Here is a 25707-nt window from a genome sequence, read left to right as displayed (position 1 = left end):
AAGATGAAACAAACCTAGGACTGAAAAACAAAAAATCTTAAATCAGTGCTATTCTGAGTCCTGGGTTGTTTGAACTCTGCGCCTAAACTTTCTTTTTATATTTAGGCAACATAATTTCAGACATAGGTCTGTTAGACAATTTAATTTATAAATCATCTTAATTTTTTGGTAGTAACCACATACACTGAAGAGCCAAAGAAATTGGTACACCTGTCTAATATCATGTAGGATCCCCGCAGCATGCAGAAGTGTCACAACATAATGTAGCATGCACTCAACTTATGTCTGAAGTAGTGCTGGAGGGAACTGACACCATGGATCCTTCAGGGCTTCCATAAATCTGTGAGAGTATGAGGGGGTGGAGATCTCTTCTGAACAGCACATTGCAAGGCATCCCAGATATGCTCAATAATGTTCATGTCTGGGGAGTTTGGTGGCCAAGTTTAAACTCAGAAGGGTGTTCTTGGAGCCACTCTGCAGCAATTGTGGACGAGTGGGGTGTCAATTGTTTGCTGGAATTGCCCAAGTCCGCCAGAATGCACAATGGACATGAAAGGATGCAGGTGGTCAGACAGAATGCTTACATTCATGTCACCTGTCAGAGTAACATATAGACGTATCAGGTGTCCCATATCACTCCAACTGCACACACCCCACACCATTACAGAGTCTCTATCAGCTTGAACGGTTCCCTGCTGGCATACAGGGTCCATGGATTCATTAGGTTTTCTCAATACCCGTACACGTCCATCCACTTGATACAATTTGAAACGAGACTCAAACAACCAGGCAACATGTTTCCAGTCATCAACAGTCCAATGTCTGTGTTTACGGGCCCAGGCAAGACGTAAAGCTTTGTGTTGTGCAGTCATCAAGGGTACACAAATGGGTCTACGGCTCCGAAAGCTCATATCGATGATGTTTCGTTGAATGGTTTGCACGCTGACACTTGTTGACGCCCAAGAATTGCAATCTGCAGCAATTTGTGGAATGGTTGCACATCTATCATGTTGAACAATATTCTTCAGGTGTCGTTGGTCCCATTCTTGCAGGATCTTTTTCTGGCTGCAGCGATGTTAGAGTTTTGAAGTTTTACCAGATTCCTGATAATCACGGTACAATTGTGAAATGTTCGTATGGGAAAATCCCCATTTCATCACTACCTTGGGAGATGCTGTGTCCCATCGATCGTGCGCCGACTATAACACCACATTCAAACTTGCTTAAATCTTGATAACTTGTCATTGTAGCAGCAGTAACGTATCTAACAACTGTGCCAGACACTTCTTGTCTTATATAGGTGTTGCCGACTGCAGCACTGTAGTCTGCCTATTTACATCTCTCTGTATTTACATGCCTGTATCATTTCTTTGGCGCTTCGGTGTATTAGATAAGATATTTTGCTGTGCTTGGCTCTAAGTACTATGGGACTTATATTGCTGTGCTTGTACTGACAGAATTTTAAACATCGTAGGAAACAAGGCAGGGTATTCGCAGATTAAGGTTGAAAGGTGTCTGTAATGCAATGTGTAAGTTGATAAATTTTGAAGAAAACCGATTTGAAATGTGTGGGAAGGTGACACAAACTTGAAGATCCCAGCTAAGCAATTTTACAAAATAGAGCTTTACTCACAACCTAGTTTGCTCATGTTATTGGCAAGGTCACTCATTTTATGATTTCCTTGTAAAGTTAGACGATGTCTAGTAACTGGAGAAATAAATGAACATATTCTTACCAGTTTAAGATACCACACATTTCTTACTCAGAATGCCTGGCAGATAACGAGTCTGTTTCTGTTCTTCATGTTATCTGTGTCTGATGCTGATATTCGTCCCAAATGGCAGTTCTCATCTGCCAACTATATGTTGCGTGGCTCTCATCATTTGAATGCTATACTCATTCTTAAATTTACGTGACCTGTTTTGTTCTCTAGTGGGATAATTATCATGAATTATCACACCAAGATATCAATCACATTTAACTTAATACACTGACACACATCTTGAAGTAAAAGGCAAAATTTCATTGAATATTTCATAAGATACGGAAGCTTGCGCAAAAACCACAAAGTACAGAAGCACAACATACTTATAAGAGTTTTTCTAATTGATAAGTAGCTCTTGCAGTAAAAAAATTCTTAGTAAAGTAACTAATTAAGATGAATTGTATGGTTACTAAAAGTTACGTTAAACTTCTCCTACAATAAATGACTATATTCTGGCTAAACCAGTTCTTAGTTCAGTACAAACTTAAATGACATCTGCAATGAAAATAATCAAATCAATTAAAATCATCATGCAAGAGAGATAAAGATGTTATCAGATTATTTAGCTGTGGTCTAGAGGCTCTGTGACTGGCTGCTGGACCGTATATGCAGTTTTCGCTGAGCAGTGAAGTCTTGACTAGAGCTAACATAGAAGCAGCTTGAACAATAGAGCTGCATAAAAATTAATACACTGGTTTTTATGACTCATTCAGACAGGAAAAGTGATGAAAGAGTGGAAAACACTTCTGCATGCAATTCGTTGTAATTTATTGTCAAGTACATCCTAAAAGGTGATTTTCCAACCTTCACAATTCACTTTCTCAATAAATGCTTACATTTCTTCTAAACTAGAACTAAATAGATTGTAAACATATTTGTTTATATTGTTACAGGAGACAGTACTGCTCCAAACTGGAAAGAAAGTCCTACACACTCACACTCACACACACTCTCTCTCTCTCTCTCTCTCTCTCTCTCTCTCTCTCTCTCTCTCTCTCTCTATCTATCTATCTCGCTCTCGCGTGCTTTTAAAAACAAATACTTGAGATATGGGTCATTTTGTTTGTCACAAATGGTGAAGGCTGCCTTCCTGTTAGTATCTGTACTTAGTCATCTCCCTGGACCCGATATGGAGAAGCCATTATTGCGATGAGAACACTGAATATCATAAAATTAACGTGTTTGGGGAGCTGCTCAATGCCTAACCCCCACTCAGTGTTATGTTCTGCATGACAGTTTAGATTATTCGTGTTGCTTATAGCATGTGCCAGGTTCAAGCCAGAAGACCACCATGGAAGATTCTAAGATAAGCACTAAAGGTCCAAAGATCACTGCTTGCATTTTTATTTATGTATGAGCTGGGATTTGTAAAGTGGGATGGTAAATTACCACAATAATTACATATAAGGGACAAGCAGATCCTTAAACAACTGTGGAAGGAAAGCATGAGATTTTTTTTTTAGTATCAACAAGTAAACCCCTGATTATTTAATGAAACTACCTCTCAGGTATAAAGTGGCTTCAAACATTTCATTAATTTACAGATGAGCGATGTGTTAATTATCTGATCTTAAGCATGTAAGCAGGAAAAATTTTAGGAAGGATTTGAAGTTATATTTGAGGTTTGTTGGAAGCCACAAAGGGCTCTCAGTCTGAAATTCTGGATGAATGAAGTCCAGGTATTTGCGCACCATCAGTTATGCTGCCTCAAGCCACACAATTTCTAACTGTACTCCTTGTCTTACTGAGTTCAACTTTTAACATAAGATTCTACCTTTTTTAATATTAGATTATGACAGCGTTTAAAATTTGGTCAGTAATTATGTGAAATATTGAAATAAATAAATGTTTATTTGCTTGTGGAAGCTGTTAAATAGGAAACCTGCAACTGGTACTAGGTTCTGGGGTAATCGCTTAGTAATATTGACGTGTGGGCAGGTATTGTGGGTGACAGGTTTCTAAGGCGACACACTTTACTGAACACATTCACAGGTACTGTTTATCAGCATTTTATCATGACAAGTCACCTGTGCTATTGGAGAATTTTACTTTAATAGAAAAACAATAGATGTGGTTTGTGCACAATGGGACTCCACACCATTTTCTATGTCATATAACTATAAAAAATACATAAGTTTAATGATTATGGATTCATCAGTGACATTCAGTAGCATGTCATCCTCATTCAAAAGACCTTAATCTCAGTTCTGCCTAAGGACACATTTAAGAGCTTTGGTACATTTCAAACTTGTTGGTATTTGCACACATTACAGGAGTACAGGAGTATGTGCCCATGTGTGTGACATAAGTCGGGTGTATTCACATGAGTTCATGATTATCTGAAAAGGAATACTGAAGAATGAGTGATAACGACATTGAGCCCTCTTTTTATTGACACAAACAGGACAGAATAATACATGCCTAGAAAAGTATTGATTTCTGGTCCTATGTTTTACCCACTGCTGTCTGCTGTAACAAGATGGATACTTTTCAACACCCTCTTCACCCTGACAGTGAAATGAGTCTTTATCTTTTTATTTATAGTGTCTGCAAGCCAACAGAACATCCATATGCTTAACAAACTGCTGCAACAGCTGAGGATGATGATTGACTGCGCTTGTTGGGGTCGACCTCTGGGCAGCACACTTTTGTGGGAGCAGCACTTACGAACAATAAATCGTATACTCTCTATAGCCAACTGTATAGAAATCCGTGAGGTTTGTGATCTATTTGCAGTTCTTCCTATTTTCTTTTATGTTAACGTGAATATCTGATCAATTTATCACAAGAACACAATAAATCAGATACAAAAAGAAGTTACTTTTTATGCTTTTAATACATTTATTATATATGACAATTCGTTTAACTGAAGGCTTGCTTTAAAGAAATTCAATCTACTGTACTTAAAAAATATATTGTTTCTCCAGCAGATTTGTTCACATTTGTTAAAAACTATTTCTTTCATGTCTAGTTAGCATTAAGTTTGGAAAACTGTACTTATTATTATTATTATGGTTCTTGGTGACACCCCGATCATTACTGTTGTTGTCTGGGCAGTCCCATAATGCTTACTGCATATGCTATTAAACCACATCAACTCAGACAACATTTGAAAGTGGGATGTGGGCAACATCCAGTCAAAATATAGGGGAAGTACTGAGCATAGCACAAGTAGTAGTGGTGGTGGTGGTGGTGGTGGTGGTTGTTGTTGTTGTTGTTGTTGTTGAATAACTAAACTCACATGATATACATGGTAGTCGGACACTCTGGAAAGCTTGTGAAGGTGTTGCAGGTAAGGTTGTGCTGCGAAATAATTGTTGAGAAAAACATTCTGTAAGTTGCACTGCTTCTGATTTAATTCTCATCAAAGTTTGCCAGTCAGGTCATTGTATGTGCAAATTCAAGCAGCCTGCCAAAGTTAGTGTTGCTATACATGTTTTTCATTAGGTATCCTAAAACCAAACAAAAGAGTGATACAAAAACTGAACATTGGACAGTAGTAAGGATTGAATCAAAGCCCAAGTCTTGTGTGCTTTCATCTACGCTGTGAGAACAAATGACAGTAATTGTATCCTGCAGGCTGCTTGAATTTTTGCTCGCAATGACCTGATTGGCTGGTTTTAATGACAATTACATTGGAAACAGTGCAACATACCAAATTTTTTCTTAACAACTCTCTCTCATCCCACCTTACTAGCACCCTTTCATGCTGTTTTCTCAAGTTTCTGACCACCCTGTATATTGCAAGCTTTCCACTCCAGTGATGCAATCTGGCTGGAGCCAGCAAGAACAGAAAGTTCTCAATATAACGCCAAATTGGAGTGGAACGTTTTGTAATGTATGTAAAAATTAATTTTAGAGTAGCATTTGACAGTGAATTAAAATAATTCATTTGCAGACACAATATATGGAACTATGCTCTGAGGGCCTTATACAGAGAGCTCATGCCTTATTGAATTCTAACACTTGCACTCCCACTCGTAAGCGTGAAGCATTTATGCACATAAAAAGAACTACTAGGAAGCTGATAATATTTGTATTACGTTAAAGAGTATGTGTAAACATGTTCTGTGAAAGTATTGTTACTTCAATAACAGAAATTTCATTGGTACTTGAGTTCAGTCATCCTCTGTACAGTATGAAAAAAATATCTTTGCAGCCAGGTGATGATGTCTTCCCAAAGCTACAGAACTTGCCTGAAGAATGTGTCCGTGAAGTTTTACTCCGTCTTGCTGACCATAAGGATTTAGAGAGCAGTGGACGTGCCTACAGTGTCATGCGACGGCTTGTTGATGAGCAGCGCATCTGGCGAGAATTATGTCAGTTCCATTTTACACAACAACAGATTTCTCATGTGCAAGGAGGACAGTCTCCTCCTCATGACTGGCAGAGCACTTACCACAAACTTCGAAAGTATGTATTTAATAAACATATTTACACTTACTGTCCTTTTTAATACTTTGTCTCTTATGAACATACTTGGAACATGTAGTCACCAATCAAAATTACATTATGCAGAAGACTTTGAAATTATGTATCCAGGCTGTGGCTGCCCTGACTACAGAGTTATAACAACTTTATCCTGACTAGACATAGCAATCTCCAGGGTAATGGAAACTGTTAGTACATGAACATAAAAGCAATAACAGACAAAAATAAAATGTTTATGAACCAAAAATGTCAAGCCATACGTTTAATAAACACAATCAACAATATAACATAAGAATCATCTTCATTTTTCAAGGTACTCCTCAATGGAGTATGAGTGTGACCTATGAGGAAACACTTGTGTTTTGATTTGAAAGCATGTGGATTACTGGAAAGATTTTTGAATTCTTGTGGTAGCTTATTGAAAATGGATGCAGCAAGTCCGATCCAAATGCAGGTTGGATTTCTGCCGAGTTGCTTATTCTTGGGAATAATCTGATACTGTTAACAAGAAATGACCATAAAGAATATACATAAACAAAGATGATGTAACTTACCAAACAAAAGTGTTGGTACATTGATAGTGACAATAAAACACACACACACACACACACATTTCAAGCTTTTGCAACCCAAGGTTGCTTCATCAGGAAAGAGGGAAGGAGAGGGAAAGACGAAAGGATGTGGGTTTTAAGGGAGAGAGTAAGGAGTCATTCCAATCCCCCCCTAAGGTAAGTCTTTCCACTTCCGGGATTGGAATGACTCCTTACCCTCTCCCTTAAAACCCACATCCTTTCCTCTTTCCCTCTCCTTCCCCGTTTCCTGATGAAGCAACCTTGGTTCGCGAACTTAACACAACTTATTGCACATACTGCCTGTTTCTGAGCCAAAACTATTCTTTGAGTATGGGAAGAGTTACCCGAAAATATAATACCATATGACATAAGCGAATGTAAGTCATTTATTTCAGATACCATTTGAGTAGCAAAAATGGCAGCATTAAGTCTTTGAACAAGATCCTGAACGTGGGCTTTGCTTTCTATCTGAACACCTAGAAATCTGAACTGTTCAGTTTCACTAATCAAATGCCCATTATGTGAAATTAAAAGGTAGGGTTTTGTTGAATTGTGAGTTGAAAACTGTAAAAACTGAGTCTTACTGTGATTTAGCATTAGTTTCACAACACAGCCATTCTCAACACTGTGAACAATGACCTTTTGCTGTCTGTTGTTAAAGTAAGAGGTGAACCAATTGTGAGATACTCCATGTATTCAATAATGGTCCAACTTCTGGAGCAATATTTTGTGACCAGCACACTCAAACACCTTAGTTAAATAAAAAAATATGCCTATTGTTCAACACCGTTTGTTTAATCCATCCAGTGCCTCACAGGGAAACGAGAATATAGCATTTTCAGTTGTTAATCGACTTCTAAAGCCGAACTGTATGTGTGATAGCAAATTATCTGATATAAAATGATCACTTATCCTTACATACATAGCCTTTTCAATAACTTTGGCAAGCACTGATGGCGTGGAAATAGGTCTAAAGTTGTATACATTAGCCCTTTCTCCCTTTTTATAAAGCAACTTTACTACTGAGTAATTTAACTGTTCAGGAAACTGACCATTCCTAAAGGAAAAGTTATAAATATGGCAATGTACAGGGCTAACATGTGCGGCACAGTACTTTAATATCCTGCTAGGCACTCCTTCATATCCATGAGAGTCCTTAGTCTTCAGTGATTTAATCATTGACTCAATCTCCCCCTTGTCTGTATCACAGAGGAGTATTTCAGACCTCAATCTTGGAAAGGCATTTTCTAAGAGAGTTATATGATTCCATGTCGAAACTAAATTTTTGTTTAATGCATCAGCAGTGCTCAGAAAATGATTGTTAAATACTGTACATAAATTTGACTTATGAGTAACATAAATATTTTTACTATGAACTGACTTTATATTGTCAACCTTGTGCTGCTAACCAGACCTTCAGAACTGACCCTATGGTTTTAATTTTATCCTGTGAATTAGCTATTCTATTTGAGCATCACATACTCTTCATCTTCCTAATAATATTTTTAAGCACCTTACAATACTGTTTGTAATGGGCTACTTTAGCTTGAGTGTGGCTACTTCTAACATTTTGATATAATTCCTGCTTTGTTCTGCATATTATCCTTGCCCCACTAATCAGCCACCCAGGCTGCCTTTTACTGCTAATACCACATTTAGAACATTCTAACGGAAAGCATCTCTCAAAGACCATGAGAAATGTGTTAAAGAAAGCATTATATTTGTCATCTATGTTATTGGCACTATAAACATCCTGCCACTCTTGTTCCTTGACAAGTTTTAAAAAACTCTCCATTGCTGCTGGATTAACATTCCTACATAGTGACATTTTGTTTGAGTACAAAAGCTTTTTAGTGTTAAAATTTGTGCACCATGATCTGAAAAGCCATTCACCCTTTTACTAACAGAATGCCCATCTAGTAATGAAGAATGGATAAAAATGTTGTCTATAGCTGTACTACTGTTCCCCTGCACCCCTGCATCTCGTTGGAGAAAAAAAAAAAAAAAAAAAAAAAAAAAAAAAAAAAAAAAAAAAAAAACACACACACACACACACACAGTCTGCATCAGATCATATGAATTTAGAAGATCTACTTTTTCTTGCACAATCATACACAAAATTAATACTGAAGCCACCACATATAACTAATTTCTGGTACTTCCTATAAAGTGAATCAAGAACCCTCTCTAGCTTAAGTAGAAATGCACTGAAGTGAGAGGGGGGTGGGGTGAACATATATAAACAACAAAAATTAGATGTTTAGTTTCACTAAATTCAACTGCTCCTGCACAACATTCAAATATCTGTTCTGTTCAGTGCAGTGCTGTGATATGTCTATTGACTCAAATGGATTTTTTAAAAACATATATGGCCACTCCCCCAACCCAAGGCACTCCTTGAAAAACAGTCAGCTAATCTGTACCCTGGTAAATAATTTGACAATTCAGAGGCTTCCTTTAAGTGGTGCTCAATTATACCAATAATTTCAGACACAACATCTATAATACCTCTTATAGTTTGATGAAATATATTAATTCCTTCTCTACTTGGAAACATGACATACCCTGAAGGTGATTCCTTTGCTAGAGGGACTTCCTTTAAGGAGGTATACCTACAGCTAACTTTAATCTAACAAAGGCGCAGCTCTAACACCTATAACTACAGAAATTTTTCGATGACTGATCCTGCCACCACCAACTACACTGTTACCTATAACTTTTGCTAGCCTCCCCTTCTCACACCTATTGAGGTGCGGGTCATGCCTATTGAAACCTGATCTACTGATAGACTCAACCAGCACCACTGTAATGTGACCCATACCCTCTGCCATCAGTGCCTTCTCCAGCACCATGTTGTTGCACCTAACAGCCGCATTAAGATGAGGCTGATCACAATGCTCAAAGTTTCACGAAAGGCACATTAGTGCCACAAGTTTGAGTAGCTGTCTTCACCAGATCACCACCTGCATCATATTCCCCGTCCCTATCAAGACAAGTTCCTGCTCCACCCACTATCACTACCTGATCCTCCATCGTAGAATTGCTACGTAACTCCCCTGTGCTGTCAGTCACCTGAGCCAACCCTGCACTATGCTTCACAATGCTGGTGACCTGATTCTCACTCCCCATGACACTGGAAATAATGTCAATATAATATTTTAAGTATGTCATCTTTTTCTGTAATATTACTATTTATTACATATCCAGTGAGCAACTGAATTAGACACCAACCTAGTAGCATGTAGCAGCCGGCCCCTTTCAGGTTAATGATAATGGGAAAACTTCACAAGACACTGAAAGCATTTCAGAACCATCCTGATCCACAACCATGGAACAACCAGCCCTAACTCACTGTGATTGGTCAGAGCTGGGCCCATGATGTGCCTATGTTGTTTAGTGGTGTCCAAGATAGACTGTACAGGACAAGTAACAATGTATGCCATACAACCACTATCATGACTGTGGAGTGTTCCTCATACTATTCTGTCACAGTTCAGGAGGGATGTAATAGAGCACTATCTTGCTGAAGGTAGGGAGGGGCCTTCTATAGGGTGTTGTTGGCAAACAGCTGGATGCATATACAGACAGTGGGTTCCTACGTAGCTCGCTGGTGAGTAGCTTAGGTTCGTGTATCTGGATCCCCAATTTGTTCTATGTACATATCCTGACACACAAAAATCTCTTTCAACTGCCTTATCTGTGCCCAGTTGGCAAGTGAGATGCACTTATTTGTTTCAGGTGTCCACAATGGCATTTCTGCAATTTTTTTTAATCTCTGTGCACTGTATCCCATGGCCTTTGCACCCGTAGGGAGGAGATTGAGTTCTGTATCTTGTCACTACTTGCTGATGTTTTCTGGCAATGAATTGGTGGGTGGTACACTGCAGTATGCTCCCTGAATAAAGTTACCTACAATCTTTCTTGATATGATGGCACGGAAAAGTCCATGCTGCTTATATAACAACAGCTGCAGTTCCTCACAGATCAAGCATTCATGACCTAATGCACTGACACTGTACATTTTGACCAATCCTGAGCTTAGGCTATCACACTGTCACCCAGGTCAAGGCTTGATGATTCAAAGTTACATGATGTGTGAACTATTCCAATTGACGTGACAATGGCAGTAGGCTCTCTCCAACAGAACAGAAATCTCAATTTCAGTTGTGTTCATGAAGTTAGAGCACTTATTACATATATGAGGCATGTCCAGAAAGTATTGTTCTGGAAAAAACCTCAAAAACATTTTTTTCAAACCAAAATTTATTTTTTCAGGTAAGAGCTTTTCTTAAACTATTATTCTACATAGTTGCCACTATTGCTCAAACATTTGTCACAACAGGAAACCAAGTTTTCTATTAAATGCTGCCAGTGAAAACATCCACTGCTTAACGCTTGTTTTTTGCATCATTTTCTGCTTGTTCAATTCCTTTCCAAAGGTGAAACTGTCAGTGAGTACAATACTGCGAAAAAATGAGGAAACTTTGGTGTACAATTCAAAATAAAAGACATGGACTGCTCAGTCAAGGCACTTTCTTGCTTCATGACAACAAATGTCTCCATTTTGCTGGTTTTACTCAAAATCTTATTCAACAATTTGGTTGGGAGTAGTTCAACCACCTGTCGTACAGCCCCAGTCCGCACCTGCCAACTACCACTTGTTCTTGAACTTGGGTCATGATCATGCAGGAAGGTACTTTGACAACAATGACAGTGTTAAGAAGTGGCTGTCTTCACTGGTGGCATCTTTCTATGTGGGGGGCAAAAAAAAGTTTGTTTCCCCACTATGACAAATACCTGAACAATAGTGGTAACTAAGTAAAAAAATAGTTTAAGAAATGCTCTTTCTTATAAAAATAAATTTTAATTTGAAAAAATTGTTTTTATGAGTTTTTCCCCCAAACAGTACTTACTTTCTGGGCATGCCCCATATTTTGAATGAGTAACCCTAGCTGCATAGTGAAAGAAAAATGTTCCAACTGTTCTGGAACACTGCTCAAGTGTGTGGGACCTGTACCAAATACGAATAACGCGGTATATTTAATGTATACAGAGAAGGGCAGCACAAATGGCCACTGGTTTGTTTGATCCATCGGAGAGTCTTACAGAAATACTGAAGAATTTGAACTGGCAGACTCTTGCAAATAGATGTAAGCTAACATGAGAAAGTCTATTAACAAAGTTTCAAGAACCGGCTTTAAATGATTACTCTATGAAAGTACTACAAATCCATATGTATTGCTCACATAAAGATCAAGAGGATAAGATTAGAATAATTACAGCATGCACAGAGGCATTCATATAATCATTCTTCCCACACTCCCTACAAAAACGGAAGGGAAGAAAACCTAATAACTGGTACAATGGGACGTATCCTCTGCCATGTACTTCACGGTGGTTTGCAGAGTATAGGTGCAGATGTAATCATTTAGGAGGGCATAGAGTCTCACACAACATTGTAGCATAATTTTACTGTATCACGGACTGAATAAAATTTCTCACGAAATGCATCACTACAAGTATCAGAAACCCATATTAGAGTTACTGTGTGATACTGTTACATGATCTTTATTGACGAAAATATTCTCTTTTGACTAACCACTGATAAAGCAGATGAACCACATCTCTCCACGTCATCAAGTATTCTTTTTTTTTTTTTTTTTTTTTTTATAGGTAGAGTGAAAGAACTTACTAAAATTTTGAAAGTTGCCTCAGGAAGCAATTTGAGTAGTGAATATCAGCACCACATTTAACACTGCACTGACCATTCTGGTATGAGGCTAACTTGTGAGCTGCTCCTCATTACACCTTTCCTGTCTCCTATCAGGCTGTTAATTATGTCTGCCTGCTTCCATTCTCCTCTTTCTACATATTGTCTTTGTCAAGTGTGTTGGATCAACTTGAATTTCTGCTGCTCGTCCAGCATGATGAATTTGTTCATGCAAGAAATTTAATATCTTTAAAACTCATTTTACATCCATCTTCCAGGCTGTATCTGGACTAAAGATCAAAATATCTGCCTTGTACAGTAAGACCTAACAGTTTTAAAGTATCAGTAGTAAGGTTCCATTTGTTGTGCAAACACACAAAATCAGGATGGTAACAAATATGGTACCAACCCCAAAATAATATGATGACTCGATGTTTGTCACAAGAAAATGAAGACATAGTTGTTTTATGTCCCTTTGGAGAAATAGCACTATCTTCATTAAATTTGTAACATCCCCCCCGTCATCCATTGTCTCCAGGGAAGACTTCCTCCAGCTTATTGGTCAACTTCCTCACCCATTTTTGCTGCTCGGTGGCTTTAATGCCCACCATCTCCATGGGGCTCTTACGTAGCTGCCCTTTCAAGAGGTGCCCTCTTGGCTGACCTCAATCAAATTAACTTCATCTGTCCGAACACACGAGTACCCACATTCCCTTCAGACTCCACACTCACATATTCCCATTTGGGCCTCTCGTTCTGCATTGCTCAGCTTGCCTGTCATCTCGAGTCGTCTGTTCTCTCTGACATGTACTCGAGTGACCACTTCGCCATGTGTTATCTGTTTGCTGCCTCATACCCCACCTAAGTGTAAATCCAACTGGCGGCTTTCTAAGGTTGACTGGAGGCTTTACTTCTCCCTAGTGACAAACATCATTTCCCCAGAATTAAATTTTCACTCTGCAGCAGAGTGTGCGCTGCTGATATGAAACTTCTTGGCAGATTAAAACTGTGTGCCAGACTGAGACTCGAACTCAGGATCTTTGTCTTTCGCAGATAGAATACCTTATCAACGTTGCCCTTACCACTGCAGAATGTTCTATTCCTCGCACTTCACCTTTACTGCACTGTGTCCTGGTCCCTTGGTGACTGATATGTGTCACAGCGCAATTCGCTCACAGAGACTTGCTTTCCGTATTTTCAACTATCATCCTAAGATGGCAAACTGTATTTGTTAGAAACAGTTGCATGCGCAGTGTCATCACATTCTTTGCAATAACAAAAAAGCTAACTGGATTTCATTTACTACCTAGTCCTTTTTAACAGTTCCATCCCTGTTCTGTTGTGTGGGCCAACCTCCGACAGCTCTCTGGGACCAAGGTCCATTCCTAATTTCCAGCCTGACTGTAGAAGACCACTTTGCTATCTCCAACACCTTAGGCTGCTATTCTGTGGAGAGTTTGAACTCTACCTACTATCACCCCGCCTTCCTCCATTGGAAACGAGTGGAGGAGGCTCGGGTGATATCTTTCTCCCCTCAGGACATGAATGCTACAATGCCACCTTCACCATGAGGGAGCTAAATCATGCTCTCACTACATCCCAATCTTCCGGCCCAGGACCGAACGATGCTCGCATTCAGATGTTGCAGCACCTTTCACTTGCCTGCAGGCAAGTACTTTCTCCTTCATATGTACAATCACATCCGGGCAGAAGGCATGTTTCGCAGATGCCTACCTAAGCCCATTAAGGACAGACACCTTCCTTCTAGCTACCACACCATTTCTCTCACTAGTTGTGTTTGCAAAGTGATGGAAAATGCGATTCATGCCTGGCTGGTATGGTGACTAGTGTCTCGCAATTTACTGACCACTGCACAGCACAATGTGGATTTTGAGTGTACCATTCTGTAGTTCACCATCTCACTTTGTCATGAAAGATTTTTTGCAGAAATACCAGACTGTGGCTACATTTTTTGATTTGTAAAGAAGCCTTCGACATCTGCTGGAGGACTGGTAGTATCCTCTCTACTCTCTAAACATGGAGCTTCCGAAGCCACCTGCCCCATTTCCTACACGAATTTTTAAAAGACAGTTTTCAAGATACGTGTGGGATATGCCTTGTTGGACACCTTTATCCAGGAAAATGGGAAGCCTCATGGTTCCATCCTGAGTGTTGTCCTCTTTGCTATAGCCATTAACCCTTTTATGGCTGTCTCCAATCAGACATATCTGGCTCCCTTTTTGTTGATTTTGCAATTCTCCATGGACTTGTCATCTTGAGCAGTGCCTTCAGTGATGTCTCAATCATCTTTATTCTTGGAGCATTGACAATTACTTCCGTTTTCCACCGACAAAACTGTTTGTAGGAATTTCTAGTGGCACAATGGGTTTCTTCCACTGTCTTTACATCTTGCTCTTCTGTTTGCTGAAACTACTAAGTTCCTCGGGCTCATGCTTGAGAGGAAACATTCTTGATCCTCCCATGTTTTCCCTGGCTGCTTGTGGTCCCTCAGTGTCCTAAGTGGTACTTTTTGGAGAGCAGTCGGACCACCCTTCTCTGTTCAAAACTAAAGTATGGGTATTTCATTTATGCATATGCACATCCAGCAATCGTACACTATCTAAATACAATCTACTGTCATAGAATCTGTTTGAGAGTATGTGTGCAGAAGCTGTCAAACTACCATTGTCATACCAGCGTGATGATCTACTCAGTAGATATGCCATTTGTCTGCTATACCTGGGCACTCACCCTATGCCTTCTCCTTCAATGTCACCTTTGACCGCCAGTATGGGGCACGTCCCTCTTCTCTGTTACCTTCTAGAGTTCGCGTTCAGCTATTGCTACAGCAGCTTACTTCACGCTACCTGCCACTTTCCTGATGGGTCTGAACCCTTCACCACCTTGTCTTTGTGCGCCATCCATGTTACCTTTGACTTCACTCACTTCCTAAGGAAACTACTCCAGATTCAATCTCTTGCTGCAAGTTTCTTGACCTTCACACACAGAACTTGGTGATAGCACTTTTGTAAACACTGGTGGCTCTCAGACTGATCATGGTGTCAGCTGTGCCTTCATCATTTGCACCACCAATTTTTGGTATTGGCTTCCAGAACACTGCTTCGTATATACAGCAGAGCTCTTTGCCCTCTATTAGGACACACAGTACATCCAGTGACACAGGCTTTTCAATTTTGTCATCTGGTCTGATTCTCCCGGTACCCTTCAGAGCCTCTGTGTAATGTACATAGTCCATCCGTTAGTGCAACAGGTCCACGAAAGCTTCCACCTACTCGCTCTTGAGGGAGTCACTGTGATGTTTATGTGGGTTTCTGGTCACACATGTCTGATGAGAAACAAGGCTTGGGACATTGCTGCCGAGGCTGTAGTCCTCAGCTCGCTAGTTCTTCCATTCCTGTCGATGATCTCCGTGTTGCCATCTGTCAGCACGTGGTGTCACTTTTGAATCACTACTGGTCTTCCCTTCCGGGAACTTAAGCGTCTCCCAACGGCTTGGCCAACCATCTCTCAGCCCGCTCACCAAAAGATCATTTTAGCAAGGTTAGGTATTTGGCACTGTTGTTTTAGCCATTGCCATTTGTTAAATGGTGAACCCTCACCACTTTCTACCTATTGTCATCAACCATTGATGGTACACCATTTCCTGATGGGATGCCCATTTTTTAAGCCACTTACATTCTAATGTATGTTTGCTGTCTGAGTTAGAGGCCTTTTTAGCAAATGACACGTGAGCTGTCGCCTGCATTTTACTTTTTATCTGCCGTAGCAATACAGCGAAGGACATTTAATCTTTAGTTCAGAGCCTGCATTGTCTCTGTGGCGTATTTTGGGTATCTGTCTCCAAGACGAAGTCCTTTTTTTTAGCTCTCTTTACAACCCATCAATTGGGCTTAATGTGTAGTAGCTTTTAAGTCTTTTTGTTTTTTGTGTTAGTGTTCTAAGGTTCTGACATGGGTGCATATGACCTAAGAAAGACTGCAAGTAAATTTGGGACAGTGGTTGAAAACTTATAATAGACTTGTACAACAATATAAAAATTTAATGCTGCATGCCATTGGGTCACCAACTAAAAATAAAATGTGAAGATAGTGTCCATCCACCTACAGACAAAGCACACAAGAAAATCGTTGGTACAATGCGTAATTTGTAGAGACCATTAACAATGACAGTACAACTGAATGCTGTCATGGTAACCTTCATTGCAGTTTCTCCATGCATGGAGATCCCATTAGGTAAAGCTTTGATGCTTTTCAGTAGAAACATGCCATAACTTCGTGGAAAGTTTGTTGTAGCAAGTTGAGACGACTACCTGTGGAAGATAAGCTCATGAAGGTTTATATAGTAACAAAATGCCAACAACAAGGCATGATAGTTGATGAAAATATATCCCTTACCACTGCAATAGCCAAAAGACTGAGGAACATTGTCATGAAGAATCACATGTCCAATTGGCACAACTGACATTACAGATTGTATTTTGACAAACAAGCCATGCAGTAACAGGGATGTAACCTGTGGGTAGAAGTAAATAAAGTCTGGGGAGCAAGCCTATCTGGGATTGAATCTGGGGCCTTCAGGAGTGCAGTATAGTGCTCGAGCTGCTAGACCACCAGGGCCAAACTGTAGATAACGTGTTAAGAAACAAATTGTCAAATTGGAGATCGACAAGCGCTTTTTGTTAGACTCTCCTAACAAAAAATAAACAAGCAAAAATGCACAGTGTTACAATGGTAGCAGTAAAGAAGCATGCAATAAGAATGTCTTACTGATTCTAAAATGAAATAGTTTGGGTGGGCTGATAAAGAAAGAAAAATCTAAGACTTTTCAGTAACTAAAGTGTAGAAATTACACACTCAGATGACAGACCAACTAGTATTTACTGTCAAGTGGCGAAGTTTAATGTACAGTCAACAGAAACATTTAAAAGTAGATAAAAGTAGACTAGCTTTTGTAACTATTGGTCCCCCCCTTCCCCCCTCAGTAAGAGGAGGAGGATGAGGTAGTCAGACTCTTGGCTGCTAAGGACCCACAAATTGTCAGGGTGAGGGGAGACAAAGATGAAGAGTGAATATATCTTTGACCTGCTTCATTTTTGTCTTCCTACAATTGGGTTCCTCTCAGACTGGCGTTGGACTTCTCTGCCTCTTCCTTTTAATCTCAGTCGCTTTCTGCACTGACAAAGGAACTAACAGTCCCAAAAGATAGGATTACTTTTTCTACTTCAGTGTGTTTCTATTAATAGTTCTTGTAATTTTACTGACAAAAGCCAGGTACAGTCTCGACATTGTCTCTGCAATTTTCCTTTCCATATCAGCAGTAAATATCCCAAAATAAATATCTTTAAGCTTCAGATAATAAGTAATATGTCGAGAAATGTTATTAGCTACTTTATCTGTATGTATTAAAATGTAAGAGCCACTTCCAGAGAGAAGTCAACAGAGGCTGTTTTGTATGGAGAGAAAAAAATTTATACGGAGAATGCTGGTATCTAAAACTGTCTTTTGGAAAGTAAAAGGATATTCACACATTGGCCCTGCAAAACTTGTGTGTAGAAGCTATGATAAATGCATAACTGCATGTCATACAGTGCATGCATTGCCATATTTATGGTTTGCTTCTACATCTGTGGCACCCAGTACAACAGTACTATAAACTCAAAATTGAAGTGGAACAAAGACCTCATTGTTTAAAGATACTATGTGGATAAGTAGACAACAGAATCTGACAAACTGCATGTATTCTGTCTTGTAGTATTGCTGACAAATACCTTTGCAATGTGAAATGGTTTTTTAAGTTCCAGATTATATATACTTTTAGAATAATTGAATGATATTCTAAAACTGAAAGTATTCCTGATATTTTGCTCATTTATCATTGACATATTCCTGAATGTGTAAAACTGATAGCAGGTTTTAAACGATATAATGCCATGTGAACGAGGAAATTTGAGAGATTGCTTTTATTTTACAGAGCCTTTGGTTTGCGAGAAGAATATGCAGAAATGATACAATTGTGTAGAAGTTGCCGCTGTTTGTTTTGGAAATCTATTGGACATCCTTGCATTGTGGACCAAGATCCAGAATTCCAGGAGAAGTTGGAAAATGTTGACAAGAACACACTTTATGTACCCATACCACCTCAAGCCTTCCTGAAATTCTTCTCTCTGTGATATGGGAAATTCTACAGAAGAATTTATTCTGCAAGGAGGTGAGCCTGTTTTCATTGCGTGTATTGTATAACTGTTTAACTGCCACAACAAACATCTTTGTTTAAACCATTTGGTCAAAATGTCCATTATTTTTAATAGTATGGAGACTGGTCTAGTGATTGAATGATATGCATTTTGCAGTGAATGAGTCTACAACTGCACATGTGAATGAGTCTACAACTGCACATAATAAATCTTAAGTGATTTGCACAGAGAATATCAAAATGTTCTCTAGCTTAGACTGATCAGTGTAGTACTGGTAATCACATGGAACGTAGCTCTGTCCTTTCCATTTTATCCTCATCAATCACTTATGTGTGTCTATTTATTATTGCCTTAATTCATAAAACTACTTCCACCATTAAATCTTCTTTCTTATATCTCATAACTGCAATTATGATTATTTCACTTCAAAGTATCCAAGAGCGCTATTGAACTGCTGTACTACTGCCTTACCAAATTTTCCATGTTTTGTGGGTTTTTCAAACCTCAGTTTTAATGAGACTCCTCTCTTCTCATTGTGCCTCACTATTAAAATATAATAAGAGGCACACTTTTTTTTAGCATCCTGCCCCAGTGAAGTGATTAACCCTTTAACATCGGTGACATGATATCGAAACTTCCACATAAGTAAGCTCTGCTATACCCAGAAATATTATGTTAGCAAAAAGATGCATAGCACTGGACTAAATATGATAATATGATGTACATTTTCTTCTTTCTTCTTCTGCATCTGCACTGTGTAAGCTGGAAAAAAGTACTTGTAGTGGCTCTTACGTTTGAACTTCAAATTATTGGATATTATTACTTCTCGTATGAAATATACAGCTATCAATGGAAAATCCAGGATTGACATAACAGTATTATGAAATGAATAGTTGCTCGGTCGCAGTTAGGTACAACATAAAGACTGACTCTCTCTCTCTCTCTCTCTCTCTCTCTCTCTCTCTCTCTCTCTCTCTCTCTCATCCCATCCCCCTCCCTCCCTCTCCCTCTGGCTGCTGAGGCTAGACTGTGATGGGAGAGGCAACCAGTTGGTGGGGAGGGATAAGGGTAGCATACAGGGACATGGTGGAGAGAGAATAGGGCTGCTAGATGCAGTCAGGAGGTTTGACAGAGGGCAGGAGGAGAGCAGGAAAGCAAAGCAGTAAAAAAGTGTTGGTGCATATGTGGAACCGAGGGTTGTGTAGTGCCAGAGTGTAAACAGGGAAGGTGATAGATGGGTGTTGGACAATGACTAATGAAGGTTGAGGCCAGGAGGGTTACGGGAACATAGGGTGTACTACAGGGAGAGATCCCACCTATGCAATTCTGGACAGCTGATGTTGACGAGGAGGATCCATATGGTACAGGCTGTGAAGCAGTCATTGAAATGAAGAACATCGTTTTGGACGGCGTGCTCAGCAACAGGGTGGTCCAGCTGTTTCTTAGCCACAGTTTGTGCCGCACAGTGATTCCAACTTAGCTTGTAGATCACATGACTGGTTTCACAGGTAGCTGTACCTTTGATGGGATAGGTGATGCTTGTGACCAGACTGGAGTAGGTGGTGGTGGTGGGAGGATGTTTGTGACAGGTACTGCATCTAGGTTAATTACAGCAATGTGAAGCAAGGGATTGAGAGCAGGGGTTATGTTTCTTTATCCCTAGCCACAACCAAGCCCCACACATTGTTCTTGCATTGTTGCTTGGCTCATGGAATTCCTCCAAATGACCTTACCATCAAATTATCCATCTCCGGCTGCCACCCTTCCTTCCACATGACATCCAGCTGTTTAAGATTCCACCAGTCCTTAACCCTTACCAACATACCCCATTCCAGAAATCCAGCTGATCTCCAGGCTCTCCTTAAATCCTTAGGCCCATCCCAGAACCTATTTCTCAGAGTCCATCTCTCTCCTCATTCCTAACCCCCACCACCTTCTACATGCTTCCTAAAGTCCATAAAGCCAACCTGCAGGGTGCCCTATTGTGGCTGGTTACTGTGTCCCTGTTGAGAGAATCTCAGCTGTCATAGATCACCACCTTCAGCCATTAATGGCATCCTATCCTTGTATATAAAAGATATAAACCATTTTCTCCACTGACTCTCCACAGTTTCTGCTCCTTCATCACTTGGTGCCCTGCTCGTCACTATTGATGCATCTTCCCTTTACACTCCCAAGTCCCGATGGATTCCAAACCTACAGCCTCCTTTCTAGTTGCACTGACGAACTATATCCTCACACACACTTACTTCTCCTTTGAAGGTATGGCTGAGGGCATTTGCAAGGCACCATATTATGCCAACCTAGTTGTCTGCCATCTAGAGGTGTCCTTCCTAAACAACCAGAATCCCAACCCCTCATCTGCTTCGGATTCATCGATGACATCTTCATGATCTGGATCGAGGCTGAGGACACCCTATCCGCTTTCCTCCAGATACTCAACACCTTCTCCCCATTCACTTTACCTGATCCTACTCAACCCAGCAAGCCACCTTCCTCGATCTTGACCTCCACCTGAAAGGTGGCTATATCAGTACCCCTATCCATATCAAACCTAACAACAACCAGCAATATCTTCACTTAGACAGCTGCCACCCATTCCACACCAAGAAGTCCCTTCCATACAGCTGTGCATTTGTAGTGACGAGTGGTCCCTCTCTAAGTGCACCGAGGGTATCACTGAAGCCTTCACACACCTTAATTATCCTCCCAACCTTGTACAAAAACAGATCTCCCGTGCCTTACCTCTCCCGTCACCCACCACCCCAAAAGTTGCACCGTCCGGCCACAAAGGAGCATTCCCCTAATGACTAGGTACCACCCATGACTTGAGAAAATGAATTACACTCTCCGCCAGGGTTTGGCTACCTCTTGTCGTGCCCTGAAATCAAGAATGTCTTACGCACTATCCTTCCCACCCCCCCCCCCCCCCAGTGGTATTCCACCACCCACAAACATACACAACCCCTGCTCCAACTCCTTGCCTCATGGGTCATATCCCTGTAATAGACTTAGATGCAAGACCTGTTACATAAATCCTCCAACCACAACCACCACCGACTCCAGTCTGGTCACAACTGTGAAACTGTCATGTGCTCTACAAGATAAGCTCCAAACTACAATGCTGCATTCTATGTGGGCATGACAACCATCAAGCTATCTGTCCACACGAGTGGCCACCGACAAACTGTGGTCAAGAAACAGCTGGACCATGTCCTTGCTGAGCACCCTGCCCAACAAGACATTCTTCATTTCAATGACTGCTTCATAGCCTGTGCCATCTGGATCCTTCCCATCAACACCAGCTTTTCTGAACTGCGGAGGTGGGAACTCTCACCACAATATGTACTATGTTCCTGTAACCCTCCTAGCCTCAACCTTCATTAGTCACTGTCCTTATCCATCTAGGCCCTTACAGCAATACACAGCCCTCTATTCAACCAACACACCCATAGTCTTTATACTTCTCTCCTTTTTTGCTACTCCTCCCCCTCCCCTCTGACTAAATTCCTGCCTGCACCTACTGCTCTACCCTCTCTCCGCCTTGTCCCCCTGCGCTCCCATAAGCAGCACTTTTCTGTACCCTACCCCTATCCTACTATCCTTCCCCTTCCCTGCCACAGCCTCCTCCTCATCCCCACCACCCGGTTGCCTCTCTCATCATGCGCTGCTGCTCACAATCGGACCTAAGCAGCCAGAAACTTTGTGTGTGTGTGTGTGTGTGTGTGTGTGTGTGTGTGTGTGTGTGTGTGTGTGTGCAAAGAAACATTCCACATGGGAAAAATAATATATTAAAAACAAAGATCCAGTGACTTACCAAACGAGAAAGTACTGGTCGATAGACACAATAAAAAAACACACAAACACACAAAAAATTGTGTGTGTTTTTTTATTGTGTATCTACAGCGCTTTCCTGATTATATTTTCGGATGAATTCCTTGTGACTGAAAGCTCACTTTCTGACAGTCTTTTTGTTGTGGCTCTGCAAGTCAGCATCTTTGCTATGTGGTGAGTAGCAACTAACCTTTTCATAACATTGAAATGTACAATTAATTGTAGATAACACTTGTCCCTACACCTTCATTTTTAAAAGGGACATCCATCTATGCTTAACAATATAAGAAATTCTTTACCATATTACATTATATGTGGACAGGTCATTTTCCTTTCTGTTATCATCAGTGTTCAGTTTTACTCTACATAATATATTTCATATAGGCACGGCTAATTTAAGGCTAAAGTGGGGTCCAATTTAATGCCAAAGTGCTATAATCAACTGCTTGGTTTGGCCAAGACCAAAATTTGCTTACAGGGTGTACTATCATTAGTACTGAAAACAACAGATTTCCACAACCACTAAATGTGAGATTTATTTTTACAGGTGTTATCAAGAAAAGCCAACAGTCTGAGGTGGGATGGGGGTGTAAAATAATACATTGTGTGTTTGTAAAAATGTTTCAAACTAGACTTGCATTGAATTACCAGTTTACAAGTCTAGAAACAAAATAAAAATTAACAGAAATGTGAGCACAACTGATAATTTGAATAAAAGCATTGTTATATGTTACTACAATTAATGAGAATATATTTTGAGCCGAGAAACAAAAGGAAGATGTTAAAGCTCTGCTTGTCTGCTTTACATTTTATAATTGTAATATATACTGAATAGGTCACAAAATGTTTTGTCTCGATCAAGGACAAGGCTTCTTCTACTTTGAAGAGTAAAAGTAGCGTAAGGGATGATGATCTGAGGAGTGATTTATTAAGTACTCTGTAAATGAAATTTTATTAATGGTCATTGTGACAAGTTTACTTCCCTACATATGTAACTGATATGGATATTACTATGCTTTTCACACAAGTAACACTTAGATCTTTAACTGAAACAAGGTCTGAAGTGCAAAACAATGCTTTATCCATTTCGTTGGCTAGGGCACACCATGAAAGGATATTTACTTCATAGACATTAGATTTCGTTCCATAGATCCGTGTTGAGGAGATCCTCGTGGATGTGTAACATGTCACCTATTTTTTTTTTTTTTTTTAAGCTGAAATAACAATACCAATAGTATAAATATATACAACACATCATTTGTTTCTATTAAAAAATTCATCAATGGAGTAGAAGGAGTTGGCCACTACTAAGTTTCAGGCTCCTTTTAAAATGATCTCTATTTGTAACTAAATTTTTTATGTTTGCTGGCAAATTATTGAAGATGAGTGTTCCTGAGTCGTGGACCCCTTTTTGAACTAAAGTAAGTGCTTTTACGTCCTTGTGCAGATCATTTTTGTTCCTGGTATTGTATGTATGAACTGAGATATATTATTTAGGACAAATTTCATTAAGGAGTAAATATAATGAGAGGCAGTAGTTAGTATACCCAGTTCTTTGAAGAGGTTTCTACAAGACATCCGTGAGTTTACTCCACAAATAATACATACTACACGCTTTGGGACTCTGAAAACTTTTGTTTGACTTGAAGAGTTACCCCAAAATATTATACAATATGACATTATGGAATGAAAGTACGCAAAGTATGCAAGCTTTTTCACTTTTATGTCGCCTATGTCTGCTAACATAATTGCAAATAAAGATTTGTTAAGGTGTTTCTGCAGTTCTGTGGTGCTCCTCCAAACTGAATTTATTATCAAGTTGTAATCCCAGGAATTTAAGACTGTCAACCTCTTCTATCTGCTCTTCTTCGTACTTTATGCATATGCTGTGTGGAAAGCTCTTACAGGTTCTGAATTGCATATAGTGAGTCTTTTCGAAGTTTAATGTCAGCGAGTTGGCTTTAAACCATTTATTAATATCCATGAAAATATCATTAGCAGATCTTTCTAGAACTACACTCGACATACTATTTATTGCAATACTCGTGTCATCTGCAAACAAAATGAACTCGCTTCTGGCAGTGTAACTGATGCGAGATCATTAATGTACACAAGAAAAAGCAATGGCCCTAAGATGGATCCTTGTGGGACACCACATGTAATTTCTTCCCATTCTGATGATGACTGATGACTTAATTCACTAGTCCCTTGCACTGACACCCTTTGTTTCCTGTTAGCGAGGTATGACTTGAACCATTTTGCAGCACTGCCCGTGACACCATAGAATTCTAATTTATTTAAAAGGATGTTGTGGTTTACACAATCGAATGCCTTTGACAAATCACAGAAAATACCTGCTACTTGTAACTTGTTATTTAATGAATTAAGTACATTTTCACTGTAGGTGTAAATAGCCTTTTCGATATCAGAACCCTTCAGAAATCTAAACTGTGTTCTTGATAATATGTTATTTGTGGTCAGATGGTTGAGAAGCTGCCTGTAGATTACTTTTTCTAAAATTTTTGAGAATGCTAGCAAAAGTGAAATCGGTCTGTAGTTTGATGGCATCTCTTTATCCCCTTTCTTGAATAGAGGCTTAACATCTGCATATTTCAGCCAGTCAGGAAATGTCCCAGTTATAATTGACTGGTTACACAAGTAACTTAGAATTGTACTAAACTCACAAGAACATGCCTTAATTAACTTTGTTGATATTTCATCGTAACCACTAGAATGCTTTGTTTTTAAAGATTTTATTATGGAAGTTATTTCTTTTGGTGATGTGAGTGACATATTCATGTCCCTAAAGCTATTTGTAAAGGCTAGTTTCAGATATTCAAGGGCATTATTTACTGATCCTGACAATCCCATTCTATCAGTAACGGATATAAAGTACTTGTTAAATAGATTTGCCATACTATGCCCATCGGGTACTAATGTGTCACCTACCCTTAGTGCTATGTGCTCCTGTTCCTTTCTGGTTCTACCAGTCTCCTCTTTCACTATATCCCATATTGTTTTTATTTTGTTCCCTGACATTGCTATCTTCTTCTCGTAGTGTATTTGTTTAGATGCCTGAATTACTTTTTTAATATTTTACAGTATTCCTTGTATTTAGCTAAATCATCAGCATTGGAGCTATTCTTGGTCGAGAGATACATTTTCCTTTTTGTCTTTATT

General features: G+C 39.6%; 1 protein-coding gene across 1 annotated transcript in view; it reads left to right on the top strand.

Moving 5' to 3' along the window:
* LOC126354672 (F-box only protein 32) overlaps positions 1-18707 on the top strand; it is a 499741-nt gene extending 481034 nt beyond the window's left edge. The window contains exons 6-8 of the mRNA XM_050004470.1: positions 4311-4483; positions 5926-6179; positions 18471-18707. Coding sequence (XP_049860427.1) covers positions 4311-4483; positions 5926-6179; positions 18471-18669 — 626 coding nt within the window. The 3' untranslated portion in view covers positions 18670-18707. The remainder of the gene's footprint in view (positions 1-4310; positions 4484-5925; positions 6180-18470) is intronic.
* The last annotated feature ends 7000 nt before the right edge of the window (positions 18708-25707 follow it).

The sequence above is a fragment of the Schistocerca gregaria genome, chromosome 3, assembly GCF_023897955.1.
Source record: "Schistocerca gregaria isolate iqSchGreg1 chromosome 3, iqSchGreg1.2, whole genome shotgun sequence".
In the NCBI taxonomy this organism is placed as follows: domain Eukaryota; kingdom Metazoa; phylum Arthropoda; class Insecta; order Orthoptera; family Acrididae; genus Schistocerca; species Schistocerca gregaria.
Note: the sequence above shows the minus strand (reverse complement) of the source record. Positions and strands in the feature narration are given on the sequence as shown.